The 17,617-nt window shown below is 46.5% G+C and overlaps 1 protein-coding gene across 5 annotated transcripts in view; it reads left to right on the top strand.

Annotated features, from left to right (window-relative positions):
* The window catches only part of kdm5c (lysine (K)-specific demethylase 5C), a 45,252-nt gene extending 40,493 nt beyond the window's left edge, over positions 1–4,759 (top strand). For 4 of the 5 annotated variants that reach the window (XM_035387868.1, XM_035387869.1, XM_035387870.1 and 1 more), the window contains 3 exons: positions 283–482; positions 1,540–1,740; positions 3,391–4,759. In XM_035387868.1, the coding sequence (XP_035243759.1) occupies positions 283–482; positions 1,540–1,740; positions 3,391–3,399 (410 nt within the window). In that variant the 3' untranslated portion in view covers positions 3,400–4,759. Of the gene's footprint in view, positions 1–56; positions 85–282; positions 483–1,539; positions 1,741–3,390 lie in introns of those variants that run through there. The other variant, XM_035387872.1, reaches the window with a different exon arrangement.
* The last annotated feature ends 12,858 nt before the right edge of the window (positions 4,760–17,617 follow it).

The raw sequence follows: 17,617 nt of genomic DNA on the forward strand, positions 1-17,617 counted from the left end.
TGGGTGGAGCTTTGTGCAGGTGTGAGTTCTGAATGATTGGGTGGAGCTTTGTGCAGGTGTGGGTTCTGAAGGACTGGGTGGAGCTTTGTGCAGGTGTGGGTTCTGAAGGACTGGGTGGAGCTTTGTGCAGGTGTGGGTTCTGAAGGACTGGGTGGAGCTTTGTGCAGGTGTGGGTTCTGAATGATTGGATGGAGCTTTGTGCAGGTGTGGGTTCTGAATGATTGGATGCAGCTTTGTGCAGGTGCGGGTTCTGAATGATTGCTTCCTGCTTTGGTCTCCCAGGTGTGGAGGCCCTGATCCCTCTGGTGCCGGGGCTGAAGGGGCCGGTCATAGAGCTGGCTCCAGAAGTGCGGGCCCAGCTGGAAGACCTGCAGCTGGAGGGGGACCTGCTGGAGGTCACACTGGACCAGACGCAGACAATCCACCGGGTCCTACAGGCAGCGTCCGAGCCACCCCGCCACACTCTGCATACCCTCATACTGGTGAGAGCCCCACCCCACCCTACCCTGCCCCGCACACCCCACACACCCTGCACACCCTCATACTGGTGAGAGCCCCACCCCACCCTACCTTACCCTGCCCTGCACACCCCACACACCCTGCACACCCTCATACTGGTGAGAGCCCCACCCCACCCTACCTTACCCTGCCCCGCACACCCCACACACCCTGCACACTCATACTGGTGAGAGCCCCACCCCACCCTACCTTACCCTGCCCCACACACCCCGCACACCCTCATACTGGTGAGAGCCCCACCCCACCCTACCCTGCCCCGCACACCCCACACACCCTGCACACCCTCATACTGGTGAGAGCCCCACCCCACCCCCACCCTACCTTATCCTGCCCCGCACACCCCACACACCCTGCACACCCTCATACTGGTGAGAGCCCCACCCCACCCCCACCCTACCTTATCCTGCCCCGCACACCCCACACACCCTGCACACCCTCATACTGGTGAGAGCCCCACCCCACCCTACCTTACCCTGCCCCGCACACCCCACACACCCTGCACACCCTCATACTGGTGAGAGCCCCACCCCACCCTACCTTACCCTGCCCCGCACACCCCACACACCCTCATACTGGTGAGAGCCCCACCCCACCCTACCTTACCCTGCCCCGCACACCCCACACACCCTGCACTCTCATACTGGTGAGAGCCCCACCCCACCCTACCTTACTCTGCCCCGCACACCCCACACACCCTGCACACTCTCATACTGGTGAGAGCCCCACCCCACCCTACCTTACCCTGCCCTCCCCCTGCCCCACCCTGCAGAGGGAACGTGTTGTTGGGTTTGTATAAAGAGGTCGTTTCAGCTTTGAGATCTATCCTGTTCGGGTTAATGCTGAAAAACTTTCTCCTTTTCTTCCCACCATCATTCCGACTACTCCTCCTCCTCCTCCCACTTCCTCTCCCTCACCTCCTGCCTATTTCTGCCTCTCCCTCGCTTCCCACTCCCTCGCTCCATTCCCTTTTTACCCCCTCCTCTCCCTCTCTCCTGCCCACTCTCTCCCCGATTCCTCCAGATCGAGCTGCAGGAGCAGAGGAGCGCAGGGCGGGGCTGCCGGAGCAAAGACTCCCGGAGGAAGAGGAAGAGCCAGAGAGGAGGCGGGGGCGAAGGAGGAGGGGCCAACGGCACCGCGCCATCTCAGGACGGCTCCGAGTCCAAGAAGACACGCCCCCTCAGCGACGCCCCCTCCAAAACTCTCCTGCAGACCCATCCAGAGGTGCGTTACCTCTTCTACTGTACAGAAGCTGCTGTACGGACCCCTTCGTCCCACACCAGCTAGAGCCAGGGGCCCCTTACTGCACGTACATACAGGGCTGGGGACCCCAGCAGACTCTGTGGCTCTCCAGGAACCCGGGTTCGAGATTCCATTTACACAACTGCAAATGGGCAGAATCTATTTTTTTGTACCCTCGAGTCAACATTAAGGAAAAGCGTTCGTTAAAATCGGGGCCTGGGGCCATCTGGGTAGTGTGGAGGTAGAAGCACTCACCTACCACCGCAGAGACCCGGGTTCAATCCCCGGCAGCGGTACTTCCGGCTTGGTCAGACGTTCCTACGAACACAGCCGGCAGTGTTCGCGGGTGGGAAGCCGGTGAGGGTATGAGTCCTGATCGTTGCATTAGCGACTCCTACTGGTTGGTCGGGGCGCCTGTTCAGCATGCTGAGTGATCTGGGGGAGATAGCGTGAACCTCCGCGCGCGTTACGCTCTCCCAGTGAAACTCCTCGCTTTCAGGTGAAAAGAAGCGGCTGGCGACTCCACATGTATCGGAGGAGGCATGTGGTAGTCTACACCCTCCCCAGACCGACAGAGGATAGCGCATCGACCAGGACTGTGATACACACGGGGAATTGGTATAACGACTAAATTTGGGGGAAAATGGGAGAAAAATGGCAAAAAAAATAAAATAAAATCGGGGCCTGTGCATTGCGTTGAGTTCAGTAGCAATCCGTTATCAGGTTTGCTCCAAACCACAGTTCAACATTCAATTTTTATTTAAAAAAATAAATAAAAAATAAAGTTGATGACTTCTTATTTTATCCGTTGGCTCTGAAGCTCTCAAACGCAGACTTAAGATGGAAGACGTTTCATTCCGTGACTGTTTCCTTCTGGCGGTGGGGCGGGAGTGAAAGGCTCTTTTTGCGTGAGAGTGCGAGTCATTGTTCTGGGAGCCGCGTTACAGTTTTTTTTAAGTGTGCGAGCGTCCCTCAGATCCACAGACATGGGGGGATCCGCTCACACGGGGGGGATCCGCTCACACGAGGAGGATCCGCTCACACGGGGGGGATCCGCTCACACGGGGGGGATCCGCTCACACGGGGGATCCGCTCACACTGGGGGGATCCGCTCACACTGGGGGGATCCGCTCACACGGGGGGGATCCGCTCACACGGGGGGGATCCGCTCACACGAGGAGGATCCGCTCACACGGGGGGGATCCGCTCACATGGGGGGGGGGATCCGCTCACACGAGGGGGATCCGCTCACACGGGGGGGATCCGCTCACACGGGGGGGGATCCGCTCACACGGGGGGATCCGCTCACACGGGGGGGGGATCCGCTCACACGGGGGGGGATCCGCTCACACGGGGGGGGGGGATCCGCTCACACGGGGGGGGATCCGCTCACACGGGGGGATCCGCTCACACGAGGGGGGGGGGATCCGCTCACACTGGGGGATCCGCTCACACGAGGGGGGGGGATCCGCTCACACTGGGGGGATCCGCTCACACTGGGGGGATCCGCTCACACTGGGGGGATCCGCTCACACTGGGGGGATCCGCTCACACTGGGGGGATCTGCTCACACTGGGGGGATCCGCTCACACAGGGGGGATCTGCTCACACGGGGCTGTTTCTTCTTCGCAGGTCTTGTGATGAGATGGTTTTCGGGCCGTGAGGAGGTTCTTGCGCGGGGAAGAGTTACGGGCGGACAGAGCACCAAACTGGGCCGGAGAGGAGAGGAGAGGAGGAAGGAGGGGGTTGCGCGCAGGATGTACCTTCGATTCGCCTCCGCCTCCACCCGCACCCCCACCACTTCATCTGCCCCCCCTCTGTGCTGCTCACAAACACTCCCTATGCTTTCATTCATTCTTCATACACTACTACCCCCTGTCACTGTTGCCCCCTACCACTGTTACCCCCTACCACTGTTACCCCAACCAGTGTTACCCTACTGCTACTAAACCTACCCCTAACAATTACTGCTACTATTAATACCCTGGCCCCACCCTTTTTGCCCCCAGCTCTGCTCTACCCTGCCCCCTTGCCCCCCCCCCCCCCCCCATCTCAGCCATATCACCACTGGAACAAGCTGAGTGACGCTGACCTCGTATGCTTGAGAGAGGGGGGGGGGGAGGGGTGGGAGAGAACCTTGTGGTCCAGCTCCTTAAATCGATTTGTGCTTTGGAACTAGTACCCATTATCCAACCCCCCACCCCCCCCCCCTGGAGGTTTTGAGGTCCGTCCCGACGTGCTCCACGTATTTGTTCCAGGCTGTTGTCCAGAGCTTCAGTTTACGGTGTTTTTGTATTGCGAGGGACAGCCAATGGGGGGTAAAACCACATGTCCCCCCCCCCCCCCTCCCCCCCGCTCACTCACTTCACTCTGGAAATATAATTTTTTATGATTTCCAGGACAAAAAACAAAAAAAAAACTTGAGAAAGGAAAAAAAGAGTACAGTGAGGCCCTGTACTGCTTGGCGCACCTGTATTTTTTTGTATGTGTTTTTTGGAATTTGCCAGGAGCGGGAATTTGCGTTTTGGATAACAGATTTTAAAAAAAAATTTGGGAAGTTTAAAAAAAAAAAAAACGAAAAAAAAAACGAAAAAAAAAAAACAGGCATACACGTTTTTTGGTGCTACTTGACTTGCCCAAAACAGGTCTCCTCGTACTTATCCTCTAATCACCTGCCTTTTTTTGTGCCGTTTCTTTCCTTTTTTCACCTCTCCTGTCTCCCTCTTCTGTTCTTCCATCTGCCCTTCTCTTCTGTCTCTCTCTCTCTCTCTCTCTCTCTCTCATCACACCTCACACTTTACTGTAACTCACTTTATTAGCATTTGATTTTGTTTCCTCTGGGTTCAGATAATTATATTATTAATATTATTGGTATTGATATTATTGCAGACTGGCAGTTGTGGGTTTGTGTATAAAAAACCTTTTCATTTCAATGTTGCCTTTTTATGTCTTTCCCCCCCCCCTCCTTGTGAGTAATAAAGATTTAGAATTGTTTTAGGAATTCTGGACTCTTCCGTGTGTTACTCCACAGCTGTTATGACCCCACTAGATTGTTGGAACTGGTTTAACCACAAGGGGTGTCATTTGAGTATCGCATGGCTCTGGGGAGCCATGGGGGTTGGGGTCAGTGGTGGAGGACGTGAACCAAATGTACATCCTCTGGTTGGTGTGTTGGGTTGATCAACCCAATCAAGCAGACAACGCTAGCTTGAAGAAAAGACGCTTGCACACTAAAACAAACGGCTGTATTGTGGAGAGCGCTGCAGCAACACTAACTAATCTAAAGTAAAAAAAAAAATGAAAGAAGCTATCCTATTACTATTACTTCTAGTCATAGTAATTGTAATTAACGGAGCGAATCATAATTAAAATTACAATTACAATTATTTTAATATAATTATTGTAATATAAATAGTAAATTTACTTGTAATTGTAATCATAAATTAAAATTACAATTACATTTTCAATTACAATGACTATTATAATACCATATTAAAATGATCATAATTATAATATAATTGTAATTGATATTTGAATTATAATTGTAATGATAATACAATAATTATAATTGTTATAATTATAAGTATTGTAATTATAATAATTATTTTATTAATTGCTCTTAATTAATGGAGCGAACCATAAGTACAATTATTACAATTACTATGATTTTAATTATGATATTTTTAATTATAATTAGTTATAATTACAATTACTACTATTATTATTATTTTATTCTTATAATCATAATAAAATTGTAATTGTCACCCATCCATTATCTATACCCACTTATCCTGAGCAGGGTCGCGGGGGGTGCTGGAGCCTATCCCAGCGTGCATTGGGCAAGAGGCAGGAATACACCCTGGACAGGCCGCCAATCTATTGCAGGGCACACACACCATTCACTCACACACTCATACCTATGGGCAATTTGGGGTCTCCAATCGGCCTACCTGCATGTCTTTGGACTGTGGGAGGAAACCGGAGTACCCAGAGGAAACCCACGCGGACACGGGACTAAATACTTTCTAGGGCAGCCTAAATCCGCTGAAAATAAAGGTAGTTTTTTGGAAAGATCTCATTTTGGTTTCTTTTTGAACTCAAACAATGACAAAAAGATTTAATGCCACACTTTTTCAAGATGAGGAAATAAAGAGAATATAAACCTTTTATTTTGTAATGGTTGGTGACGAGACCGATCAACCTTTTGTGTAAGCAAGCCTCAATCTCTCGGGGAAAACCCATCATTAAGGAGCAAGATTGTTGACCTAGGATGTTAGATAATTAGATGTGGGGATCGAATAGTTTGCTCTGATTACGTTTTTTTAAAGAGCTTTATTAATCATTATTACAATATATTAGAATACATTTCACAATACAATTCAATACATTTTACATTTAAATAACATCACGTTAGATCATAGAACATATACTACATTGTTAGATAACTGCATTTTCTTTACAACTTACATTCAATTCAAAATTTTAAAAGTGGTTTAACCCCTTAGCACACATGCCACATCCTTGCCCATTTAGTGGGTACCCTATTTAAAACTTTATAACTCCAGATGTGAGCACCACAGAGACTTGAAAAATGGCTTTAATGAAGACATTTGTACCATTTGCAGTACTAGCTTAGATTACTTTATATTCATAATTTTGGAAGAAATATAGTGCCACAAATGCAATTGTCTAGGCAAAAAATCAAAAATGAACTTGCTCTTTTTTAGTTTGCAATGAAATACTGAGAGATTGCATATGTACCTTATTATTATTGCGCATCTGCTAGGGATGGCGCCAAATACAAATAACATTGAGCAACTCTTGGATAATGCGTTCTCCCTGAATGTTTTCTCCTCCAGAACTTGCCCAATATTATTCAGATTCAGATCTTTTTTCCTCTTTTCCTCTTCTCTGATGCAATTCGCTCAGAGGTCAGCACCATGTTTCTCAATTAAACAAGCACAGCTGCAGAGAGACAGCGAGTGAGAGTTTCCCTTAACACTAGATAGGCCAGAGCGACACCATCACGCTTTGGGGACTTCATAATGAAAATTACTCTGCCAAAAATGCTATCTCCTCTTCCTCCCACCACTTTCCTAAATATTTGGGCTTAAACCAACTGCGTTTTTAAAATGTGAAAAAATCGACTCACCAGCATAATTATGCAGGTTCTCTGAGAATTATTTACTCCAGAAAAGTTCTTAAAGAACACCATACGATGATTATTATCATCACACACTAAGTGGTGCAAAGCCACAATAAACAAAGAAATATCCATCAAAATAATGACAGGCAAGGTGTATGATGCTGAGTGATAATTTAAAAAATATATATATACGAGACTGACGATATGTGTAGCTTGTATACTCAACAAAGATGTGTCCAATCTTATCTGAAAAGGGCCAGTATGGGAGCAGATTTTTGTTTTAGCCCAGCAATACAGCACCTGATACAAGTAATTAACGATCTTCAGTCAAGACCTTGATAAGCAGAATCAGGTGTCTTAGCACTGGGCCTAAAAAAAATAAAATAACACCCATAGCCACCTGGCCCTTTTTTGATTGGATTGGAAACCCCTGCTCTGCAAAATTCTTGCTTCGAACATGACCTGGATTTGTTTTATGTCTAGTTACTTAATATAGTGTGAATTTAAATTTCTTAGTTTTTGTTTAAGGTCACACATCCATTGTTTGACCCTGATTGATTTTGGTGTAGTGCTCTTGTTCAAATATTCTGATAATGCTGCATTTTAGAGCTTGAATTATCATAATGGAACTCTAAAGTATGCATAATTGTACCTACTTATTATTCTCCAAGGTCCTTTTAACAGAATATGTCTGGAAATATACTTAAACCCAATCCTCCTTTTTCAATGTGTGAAATTCAGACTTACTGTCACAGCACGCTGTCAAAAACTTTTACTTGTATGATGCATCCATTTCTGTACTTTGTAAGTGCTGCAGTAACATTTGTTAAAGACTGAGGCATCACAATAGCAGACTGAACAGACACTGACCACATTCTCTTCACATGGTAAGATGAAAAAACAGGGCCAAGTTACTTGAAATTATTTCGGAAGCATTGGGTAGCATCATTGCTTAGGAATACAGCATGTTTCATTTGTGTTAGCTAAGATAGGCAATATTGTTTATTGTAACTTGGTATAATTTTGATAGCAGTACTTTTAATGGCAGGCCTAGATTTTTGAAAGGCCTAGAACTGTTAGTGACTTATAGTGTTTTCTATGTGTGAGTAACTTTGCTCAACGAATAAAAAACAAAACAAAAAAAACAAGCAGAGAATTCTCTAAATTGTTCTTTCATCAGTTATAAATTTTCCGTAATGACGGTGGGGGAAAAATTAACGCTTCCTACTGGCAGAGAGAGAGCTCGAGCTTGTTCTGTCTGTGTGTTCTGACACTCAGCAACTGCTCAGGGTGGGCTACCGAGACATCGGGAATATGAACAGATCTGGAGTCAGTTTGGTTTAGGTATGAGTACATTTATTTATTTTAAAATGCGAATATTTATGTGTAAATATAACTCATGCAATTTTCATGTGACACATCCGACCCCCATCCCGCGGACAAAAAAAAATGCAACTCGCGGCAACACTTCGAGTCGGAAAACCGCGAAATTGGACAGGGAAATGAAACAATTTTTCACCTTCGGGTGGCAGTACACGGCTATTTTTGGCACAAAATGCGGTTGTACGGCTTATTGATTTTTGTTTTTCTTTACTGTAGGACTAATGTTATGTATCAAATGGAGACAGGATACTCGGATTTAGAACTGAGAAAACGCGATTTAGTGTTTATTACCCCATTAACACGTTTAAAGCATTTATCAATAATGTGAGTAGAAAAAATCACAAAAACTGTATTTTTGCATTTAAAGCGCTACAGTAAATGATCCCGTTAAAAATATAATTCTGAGTGTAAATTGCATTGACCACAGCTATTGATTATGGGTCAATTTGGTATTGAGCTGGATCATTTATATGCAAGTACTGTAGGTAAGAAGTTCGGTATGATCTAGCCATTCGATAAGCTTTGGTCTACACTGCAGTGGGCTGTCCGTAAGCCTTTATTTTCCAAACATGACTTATCATACTGATCATAAAGAATAATAAGGAGGAGCTGGAAACACCTTTAGAACATTACAAAATACCAGAAGAACATTATTCAGCCAGAGCAGGTGTAAATACATTATTTGTAAAAAACTGATTCATATTTTCCCAGATCTGTAAAAACACCATGTCATCTGTGACCTGGGCACCAATATAGCCTCTAGACGGCTATTGATTATGTCTAGTTAGCAAATGTTATGAGAACAGGATATGGGGTTAGTAATAGTAGCGTAGAGTTAGTATTAGCAAAGTATCAATGATTGTTGGTTAGCAAATGTTATGAGAACAGGTGGCGGCATTGGCAGAGTGGAGTTAGCATTAGCAAAGTTATTGATGATGTTTGGTTAGCAAATGTTATGAGAACAGGTTGCAGTGTTAGCATTAGAGAGTAGAAGTTAGCATTAGCAGGTCCTCCTTTCTGTCACTGTCACACTTTCTCTCTCCTCCATCCCCTGCATGTGAGTGAGAGCAGTGGAGTGTCCAGACCAATTTTAAAAAATTGGGGGCATGCTGGGCAGAGAATTAGACAGGGGGAGCACATCTGTGTATAAACAACCTCTCCCTCTCACATCAGTGATTTAAAACCTTACAGACTACTAACAGGAACATTGAATACCACACATAGATCCCCTATAGGGAAGAATTCAGTGTTGAATCTGTTCACCCATGTTTGTTCTGGACAGATTAGTTAAGGCAGGTTGTCCACTCTCCAAAGCAATACGGGAAAAATAAAGGCTATTCACGTTAGGTTGGTTTGTCTTTGACACTGCCAGATATTTCACTGAATAGGCCTAATAGTTTTAGCAGCGATGTAACTTCTGCCTACAACACAGGGAAAGAGTGATGAGATAACTCAGTAACATCTTTAAGAATATTGCTCAGTTGGATGAGCCCAAAATAGCTAATATTAGATGTTAATGTTAACAATGGATGCAACTAAAGACTAAATACTTATGCAGAGTTGTTTTCAGTTCAAATGCATTAAAAACAATTCCATTGGCCAAGTTAAATAGCAGGCTATATCTGCCACTGATAGGCCCCTGTGGCGCTACATTGGGTAAAGAAGCAACTGGAAGAGCCTAACATAATCTGACATAATCCAAGCTTTAGAAAGCAGAGATGGCAGAGAACTCAAATTTACCCAATTATGCCAGATTATTCGCCCAATGTGTGTGTGGTTCAGTAGGTAATATCACACATCCCATCCAAACGCTAGATTGGCCTACGACGGATAACTAAATATGAGCTTGTTTTTGTGGCTTACAGTTGAGGCCAAATGTTTACATGCACCTAGGCTAAAGAAATTCAAACTCAATTTTTCACAACTCCGCACATTTCATGCGACCATACATTTCCTGTGTTAAGTCAATTAGGGTATCTACTTTATTTCCATAAGAGCTCATTTCAAAATAATAGCTAAGAGACAGATTTATTTCAGCTTTTATGTACTATATCAGATTTTCAGTGGGTCAGAAGTTTTCATGCACTTTGTTAGTATTTGGTGGCACTGCCTTTTAATTGCTTAACTTGAATCAAATGCTTCAGGTAGCCTTCCACAAGCTTCTCACAATACTTTGCCGGAATTTTTGCCCATTCCTCCTGACAGAACTGGTGTAACTCAGTCAGGTTTGTGGGCCTCCTTGCTCAGACATGCTTTTTCAGTTCAGTCCACACATTTTCTATGGGATTCAGGTCAAGGCTTTATAATGGCCACTCCAATACTTTCACTTTGTTGTCTTTAAGCCATTTTGTTGCAACTTTGGAGGTATGCACGGGATAATTGTCCTGCTGGAAGTCCTAGTTGCGACCAAGCTTTAACTTTCTAGCAGATGTCTTGAGGTGTTGCTTCAGTATTTCTAGATAATCCTCCTTCCTCATGATGCCATCTATTTTCTGAAGTGCACCAGTCCCTTTTCCAGCAAAACACCCCCACAACATGATGTTGCCACCCCCATGCTTCACAGATGGGATGGTGTTCTTTGGGTTAAAAGCCTCACCCTTTTTCCTCCATACATAGCGCTGATCATTATCTGACCAGAGAACACTCCTCCAGAGGGCTAGGTCTTTGTCCTGGTGATCATCAGCAAACTTCATTCTGCCTTTTTTTAAATGATTTTATGAACTTTTTGGCCAACAACCTGTATTCCAAAGCAATGCTACCCAATGTTTACAATTCAATGCAGATGTTGCTGCTTAATTTCAGAGGCGTCTGTATCTGTACTAATGTTATACACTTAACGTTAAGCTCGATGAAAATGCCGAAACGGTGCACTTGTATATATGTGCGTTTTGTGTCTGCATCTGATGTTTTAATTGGCTGACGTACCTAAATGTCCAATGGAGAGACGTATTCTTTGTTGGCCTGGAGCATTCAGGAAAAAGAAGATGAAGTTGGTGTGGTTGTTTGTGAATTCTGTCTGTAGAAATGGGTACAGAAATGAATGTTTTTAAGGGCTGAGATTCTGGTCATTGTGATTATTTCTGTGGGGAACCCTGAAAAGTGCTAAACTCTCTGCGCTGTGTAGGTATGGGTCATGCCGCCGCACAAAACCATAATCTCAGGTACACCTCCACAGTAATCTGTCACCAAGTTAGACATTTAGCAACTCAATCTGATGCCTAAAGTTTATTAACACTGCATGAAAAATAACCCCCACCCTCACTGTGATTGTCAGGGAACTACAAGGCTATGAATCTATTTTCCAGTTAATTAACTTCTTTTGTTTTGTTGATTTTTTTTTGCATGCCGGCAGGCTTGTCAATGTAATTTGGTATGAATACAAATTTGAATACAAATTCAGTTTGTAAAAGAGATATGCGGCTGCACTATTGTTTAAAAACAATTAAACACGAACATAGAATGGATGAACAGAGAGAAATTCATCTATCCATCCCTTATCTATACCCACTCATCATGAGCAGAGTCATGGGGGGTGCGGGAGCCTCTCCCAGCGTGCATTGGGCGAGAGGCAGGAATACACCCTGGGCAGGCCGCCAATCTATCGGAGGGCACACACACCATGCACTCACACATCCACTCCTTTGCGCAATTTAGAGTCTCCAATTAGCCTGCCTGCATGTCTTTGGACCGTGGGAGGAAACCGGAGTACCCGGAGGAAACCCACGCAGACACAGAGAGAACATGGAAACTCCACACAGAAAGGCCCCAAGCCGAGATTCGAATCCACAACCTTCTTGCTGTGAGGCGACAATGCTACCCACTGCACCACCGTGTTGCCCTGAGAGAAATTCAGGGTTGAAATAAAACAGCATGTCTTCAATGCAAGGTGAAATCTGTGGTTAATTAACAGAGTCTCAGGCTCCAGGCCCTGTTCACCTCACAAGAATGTGTCTGAAAGATATAATCTACTGATTTCATTTCCTTATTCTGACTAATTACCACTAATTAGCAGCCACAACTGTTATCCAAACCTGCACTATTTTTTCTTTATTTTTCCAATTCTCACACCCATTTCTCTCAAACCCATTTACCCATTTGAATATGATTTATGATTTAATAATATAAAATCATAAAGTGTGCAGGGATGTGTGGGGGAGGGAGGACAGGTACTCTATTGTATACTAGTCTGTGAGAGCACCCTTTTATGAATTTATAAATAATACCTGGGCAGAATTTCTGTAGAACCGGACTTTGGAATAATTCTGTCTAGACTAACCATACCATGTCTGACCATAGTTTAGATTGAAATTACTCACTTTCAAACAAAATCCTTAATGTTCTGATGCTGGTGTCTTGTAAATTAATAATGCACTCAAACAATTTAATGTTTGACATAACCCAGTTTTGTCAACAGGTTCCATGTTGGATTGATTTGCATGGAAATTGTATTATTTAGTCAAACCAACTTCCAATTTAACTGACTTAAACCTGCTGATTTTTAAGACTGAGCTAAAAAAAAAAAAAAAAAAAAGAAGCTGAATTTGAGGAAATATGCAAGACATGGACCAGTGCACTCAGTCTGTCTAATTACATGAGCTAATTGCTTTTTCAATTTTTATTTTCCTTCTAAATAAATCCTGAGAGCATTACAGTCTCCCAGGTAAATAAAAGAGCTATCCGTTTCCCCGCAGTAATTCACCCCGAGAGTTCCTTTTTCGATTCTCGGTCTCTGCAATCACGATTAAACGCACTCAGTCTCACGATGAAGGTTTCCGCTTCCCTGGAACCGTCTCTCATTAACACAGAGGAGGAGGCAGCATGCTTGTTGTCTCACATTAGTTTCGTGGACACACGCCTGTGCACACTCCCCTTCCCCCCCCAACCTAACGTGTCCTGTCTTTCAAGAACTATTAGGACTCCTGCTTCTTCAGTCTGCACCGTCTGACAAAACGGCAATCATTGCAAGTTTTTTTTTTAACGTCCCTTCAATCTGCACAAGGCTGGAGTGGATCTTGTCCCAAGGCTAAAATAAAGAGATACCATTTCAGGTTTCTTATTGAGGGTATTTTTTATCGTTTTTTGACGACTACTGCACTCCTTCGAGCTTGCGTTCTGAACTCTGGGTGTTTTCTCTTTGTGATAGTGCGGTAGTCGGTCTGCACCATGGCGAATGAGGCCGCTTTGCTCTCCGTTTGATAAATGCTCCTTACCTTACTGCTGTTTTCTTTCAGGGGTGTATCGAGATTTCCCCAAGCTCAAATTGATAGGAATGCCTATACTGGTCTGGATATGAAGTCGATTTTCAATTGAGCCATTGCACAATTAAACAGATGTGACTGCTTGTCAATTAAACAGATGTGACGATTAAACAGATTGCTTGTGAAACAGATGTGTCCCTTGGCCAGGTTTAGACATACCTGGTATGAAGAGGACAGACTAATTTGAATTGAGTCTTGTGTGAGGTATCCAACTAAAGCACTGGTTCACTAATGCAGGTGGGCATCCAGTCCTGACAGTGACTGGGGTCAGTGTCACCCAAGGAGGGAGAGTTTTGATTGGCAGGATGCTCCTTCGCACAATAGTGACCCCTCTGGTCAAACAGGTGAATTGCGGTCTGCTCGCGGCTGCATTTGAGGAAGTGCAGATCTCCTGGGCAACGGCTGCGCAGCGCATTTGGCGGTCTGGAGAGAGACGAGGAACAGCAGCCACCACTTTCACCTCAGAGGAAGAGGGTGTGTTTTTTTGCAATTTCCTCAAGTGGCAGTGGAGACCTACTTACAGGAGCAACTGACCCAGAGAACCTGGGGGAAAAAAACAAGAAAAATGTGGTTTCTGTAAAATACCCCACTGCTGTAGCCACTGGAAAATACGGTCAGCTTACATACCTGTAAGCAATGCTTCTTTCCTCCCAGGGTGAATCTACCATCCAACCTGTGACCTCGTCGAATCATTCCCTTTTAAATATGTCCTTGGAATATGTCCTTTTCTCCTTCCCCCCCTCCTTCTCCTGCTTTGCTTGGGGGACCCTAGCAGGGACCCCCATTATAGCTAATGGCCCATCTGTCTGACCGCATAAGCTCAGCTTGAAGTTCTTTCAACTCCCCTGACATCTGCTGCCAGCAAGCGGAGGCTGTTGTGTGGGAGGTCAGTGTCCCATTGTCGTTTGTGGCCATTGGGGGATTCGGCCTTGTGGCGTCAAGAGGCCTCTTATCGGCTCACCTCCCGCGCCATGTCGACCGACAGGCCTGCTCGTCTTCCCGAGAGCTCCCGGGAGCTGGCAGGCAAGCCCTGTGCCGGGTCGCATCTGCCCACGGCTTAGCCTGGCGGAATGGTGGCCCTGAGTCTGTGAGCAGCCTCCCAATCTCCCCCGAATGGTCCCGTGTTGACCCTCCACCTCTGTAAGAACGCAGAGCCAAATGCCCCAGAGACTGGTCAGAGTTACCACGCCAGCCAGAGTGACTGGAATCATGCCAGTGCACTGTGTGACGGCCTGACGTGAATGTTGTATTTTTTTGCACCGCGTTTCTGATTTCCTGGATGCCAGCTGGCGGAAGGGCAAGCGGCATTGCCGCCGACCGTGAAAGAGAAAGAAACATGGCCGTCCTTCACTAGCCGTGCTGAAAAGAGTGCTACTTGGCCACGACTGAGCAGGACAGGTTAGACAAAAGGCTTGATGAAAGCACAGCCCTTCTCCTATTTGTTTTTCTGTAACTTGCTCTTCGATGAGAAGCCCCCCCCATCTTAGTAAAATATTCAATGTTTCATGTTTAGTTTGACTAACTCTGTTTGTCTGCACATGCAGAAAAGTTCAAATAAACCATATTTTAGGATATTGTCCACAGTACAGGAAGAGGTGGTTTACAGTTACCAGTCATAAGTCACCAGCACTGACTTACAAGGTTTTTCAGCGGATTTTACCTGAAGCCACTTCACAGGATGTCAATCTGACACATAGCTCTGGCACTCCAAAAGAGCCAGAGACAGATTGTTTTATATTATCAAATCTGTGCCATCAAAGAAGTGCATGTCACTACCAGAACCCAAATGCTTTCCCCTACCTGAGGGAAGAATTTGCCTTTTTTTGTTTTTCCTTTTTTTAAAAAAAAAAAAGATAATATTGTGAATTCCCAGCTGAGGTGCTGCCATGGTAACCCTTAGCAAGGTACATGACCCGAATCGTTTCAGTGTGTATCCAGCTGTATAAATGATTGTATGTATAAAAAAGTTATGTATATGTCAATCTGAATAAAGACATCAGTGCAGGTAATGGCATCCACTTTTTATGCACCTCGTCGTAGCAGATGTAAATATTCAAGAAGGTTGTTTGTTACTTGGACTGCCCGAATGATGTTATTTATAAATATGAAATAGGATTAAAGAAAAAAAAAAAAGAAACAACACTCTATGGAATTGTCGATAACGGGACATTTATTTCATCAAATTAAGTTTGGGCTTGAGTGAGCTTGGCACATCCAGTCAAATAAAGGTCCTCCCTTGGGTTCATTGATATTTATTGAAGTTCTCCAGAAAAAAAACAAAAACAAACTTCGTTTCAAGTTCCAATTGGATATACACGTCAAGCGAAACCAATAAACTATCGATTCTTTTCAGAGACTTCTTTTCAGGTTCTCGTTAGCGCCAGGTATTTAGCCCACGCGCGACGGACGAGTCGCTCGCTCGTCGTCGAGCTGGAGTGCGCCGCCGGTTTCCTGTTTCCTGTTTCCTGTTTCCCAGAGCGGCCACCTGATGCAGTTTTCCCGCCGTTCTTCCCCCGCTAGCGTCGCTGCGCCGCCGACAGCGATCGATGCGCGACGGGCGTCCTCCTCTGTGGCAGACGCCCCGATAAACAGTCCCTAAACGTAGTGCGGATAAATCCAGTGTTTCTCTCCATGCCTGAGTTACACGTGCAAACGTGCTACAGCATTTAATCTGTAATATAGAGTTGTGGAGAGGGAAATTACCCTGTTACTATATACAAGCCCCGTGTGGGGGAACTCTGTGCGAAGTGCCACTGAGCAAGTAACATGGAAACCTTTAGAACTGGTGTATAAAGGGAAATCGTGCTTCACCATTTACCCTGAAGTTCCCATTTTACACGAACGTAATGGAAAATCAACTCTCTGATTCTGCTTAATAAGGAAATGAAAATGTGAAGCGAAATGTTTCGAGGAAATGACCGTGTCCGTGTAGAACAGCAGTGAAGATGATTTTAATTTCCAGCGGAGCAGTCCGACTGAGACTCCATTACCCACAGAGTGGGCGGGACTACCCCCGCGGTGTCCATCGCCAACTTGGTACAAACCAATCAGAGCTCACTTCCCCGAACACTGCGGTTTTTTAAAAATCAACAATTAACAAAAAAAATGTGTGGTGACCCCGCCACCCCTTAATTTTGGGGGTAAGGAAGCCTCGCTCTCTGGTCAGAATGAGCCTGTTGGCTAGGAGAGGTGCACTGCACACCCATGTTTAAACGTGCTGCTCTGCTTCAGGCTGCGTTTGCTAAGCGTTCGGTTTTTCTTGCTGTGGCGGTGCGTACGACAGCACTGCTTGGCTGGGGGGGGGGGGGGGGTACAGCACTGCTGGGCTGGGGGGGGTAGGGGGGGTATAGCACTGCTGGGCTGGGAGGGGCGGGGGGGTACAGCACTGCTGGGCTGGTGGGGGGAGGGGGGTACAGCACTGCTGGGCTGGTGGGGGGAGGGGGGTACAGCACTGCTGGGCTGGGGGGGTAGGGGGGGTACAGCACTGCTGGACTGGGGGGGGTATAGCGCTGCTGGGCTGGGAGGGGCGGGGGGGTACAGCACTGCAGGGCTGGGGGGGGTAGGGGGGGTACAGCACTGCTGGGCTGGGAGGGGCAGGGGGGTACAGCACTGCTGGGCTGGGAGGGGTAGGGGCGGTACAGCACTGCTGGGCTGGGGGGGTATAGCACTGCTGGGCTGGGAAGGGCGGGGGGGTATAGCACTGCTGGGCTGGGGGGGTAGGGGGGGTATAGCACTGCTGGGCTGGTGGGGTAGGGGGGATATAGCACTGCTGGGCTGGGGGGGGTAGGGGGGTATAGCACTGCTGGGCTGGGGGGGTGGGGGGGTATAGCACTGCTGGGCTGGTGGGGTAGGGGGGGTACAGCACTGCTGGGCTGGGGGGGGGGGTAGGGGAGTACAGAACTGCTGGGCTGGGGGGGTAGGGGGGGTACAGCACTGCTGGGCTGGGGGGGGGTAGGGGGGGTACAGCACTGCTGGGCTGGGGGGGTAGGGGGGTACAGAACTGCAGGGCTGGGGGGGGGGTGGGGGGGTACAGCACTGCTGGGCTGGGGGGGGTAGGGGGGGTACAGCACTG

This window comes from Anguilla anguilla, chromosome 13 (assembly GCF_013347855.1).
Source record: "Anguilla anguilla isolate fAngAng1 chromosome 13, fAngAng1.pri, whole genome shotgun sequence".
NCBI classification, from domain to species: domain Eukaryota; kingdom Metazoa; phylum Chordata; class Actinopteri; order Anguilliformes; family Anguillidae; genus Anguilla; species Anguilla anguilla.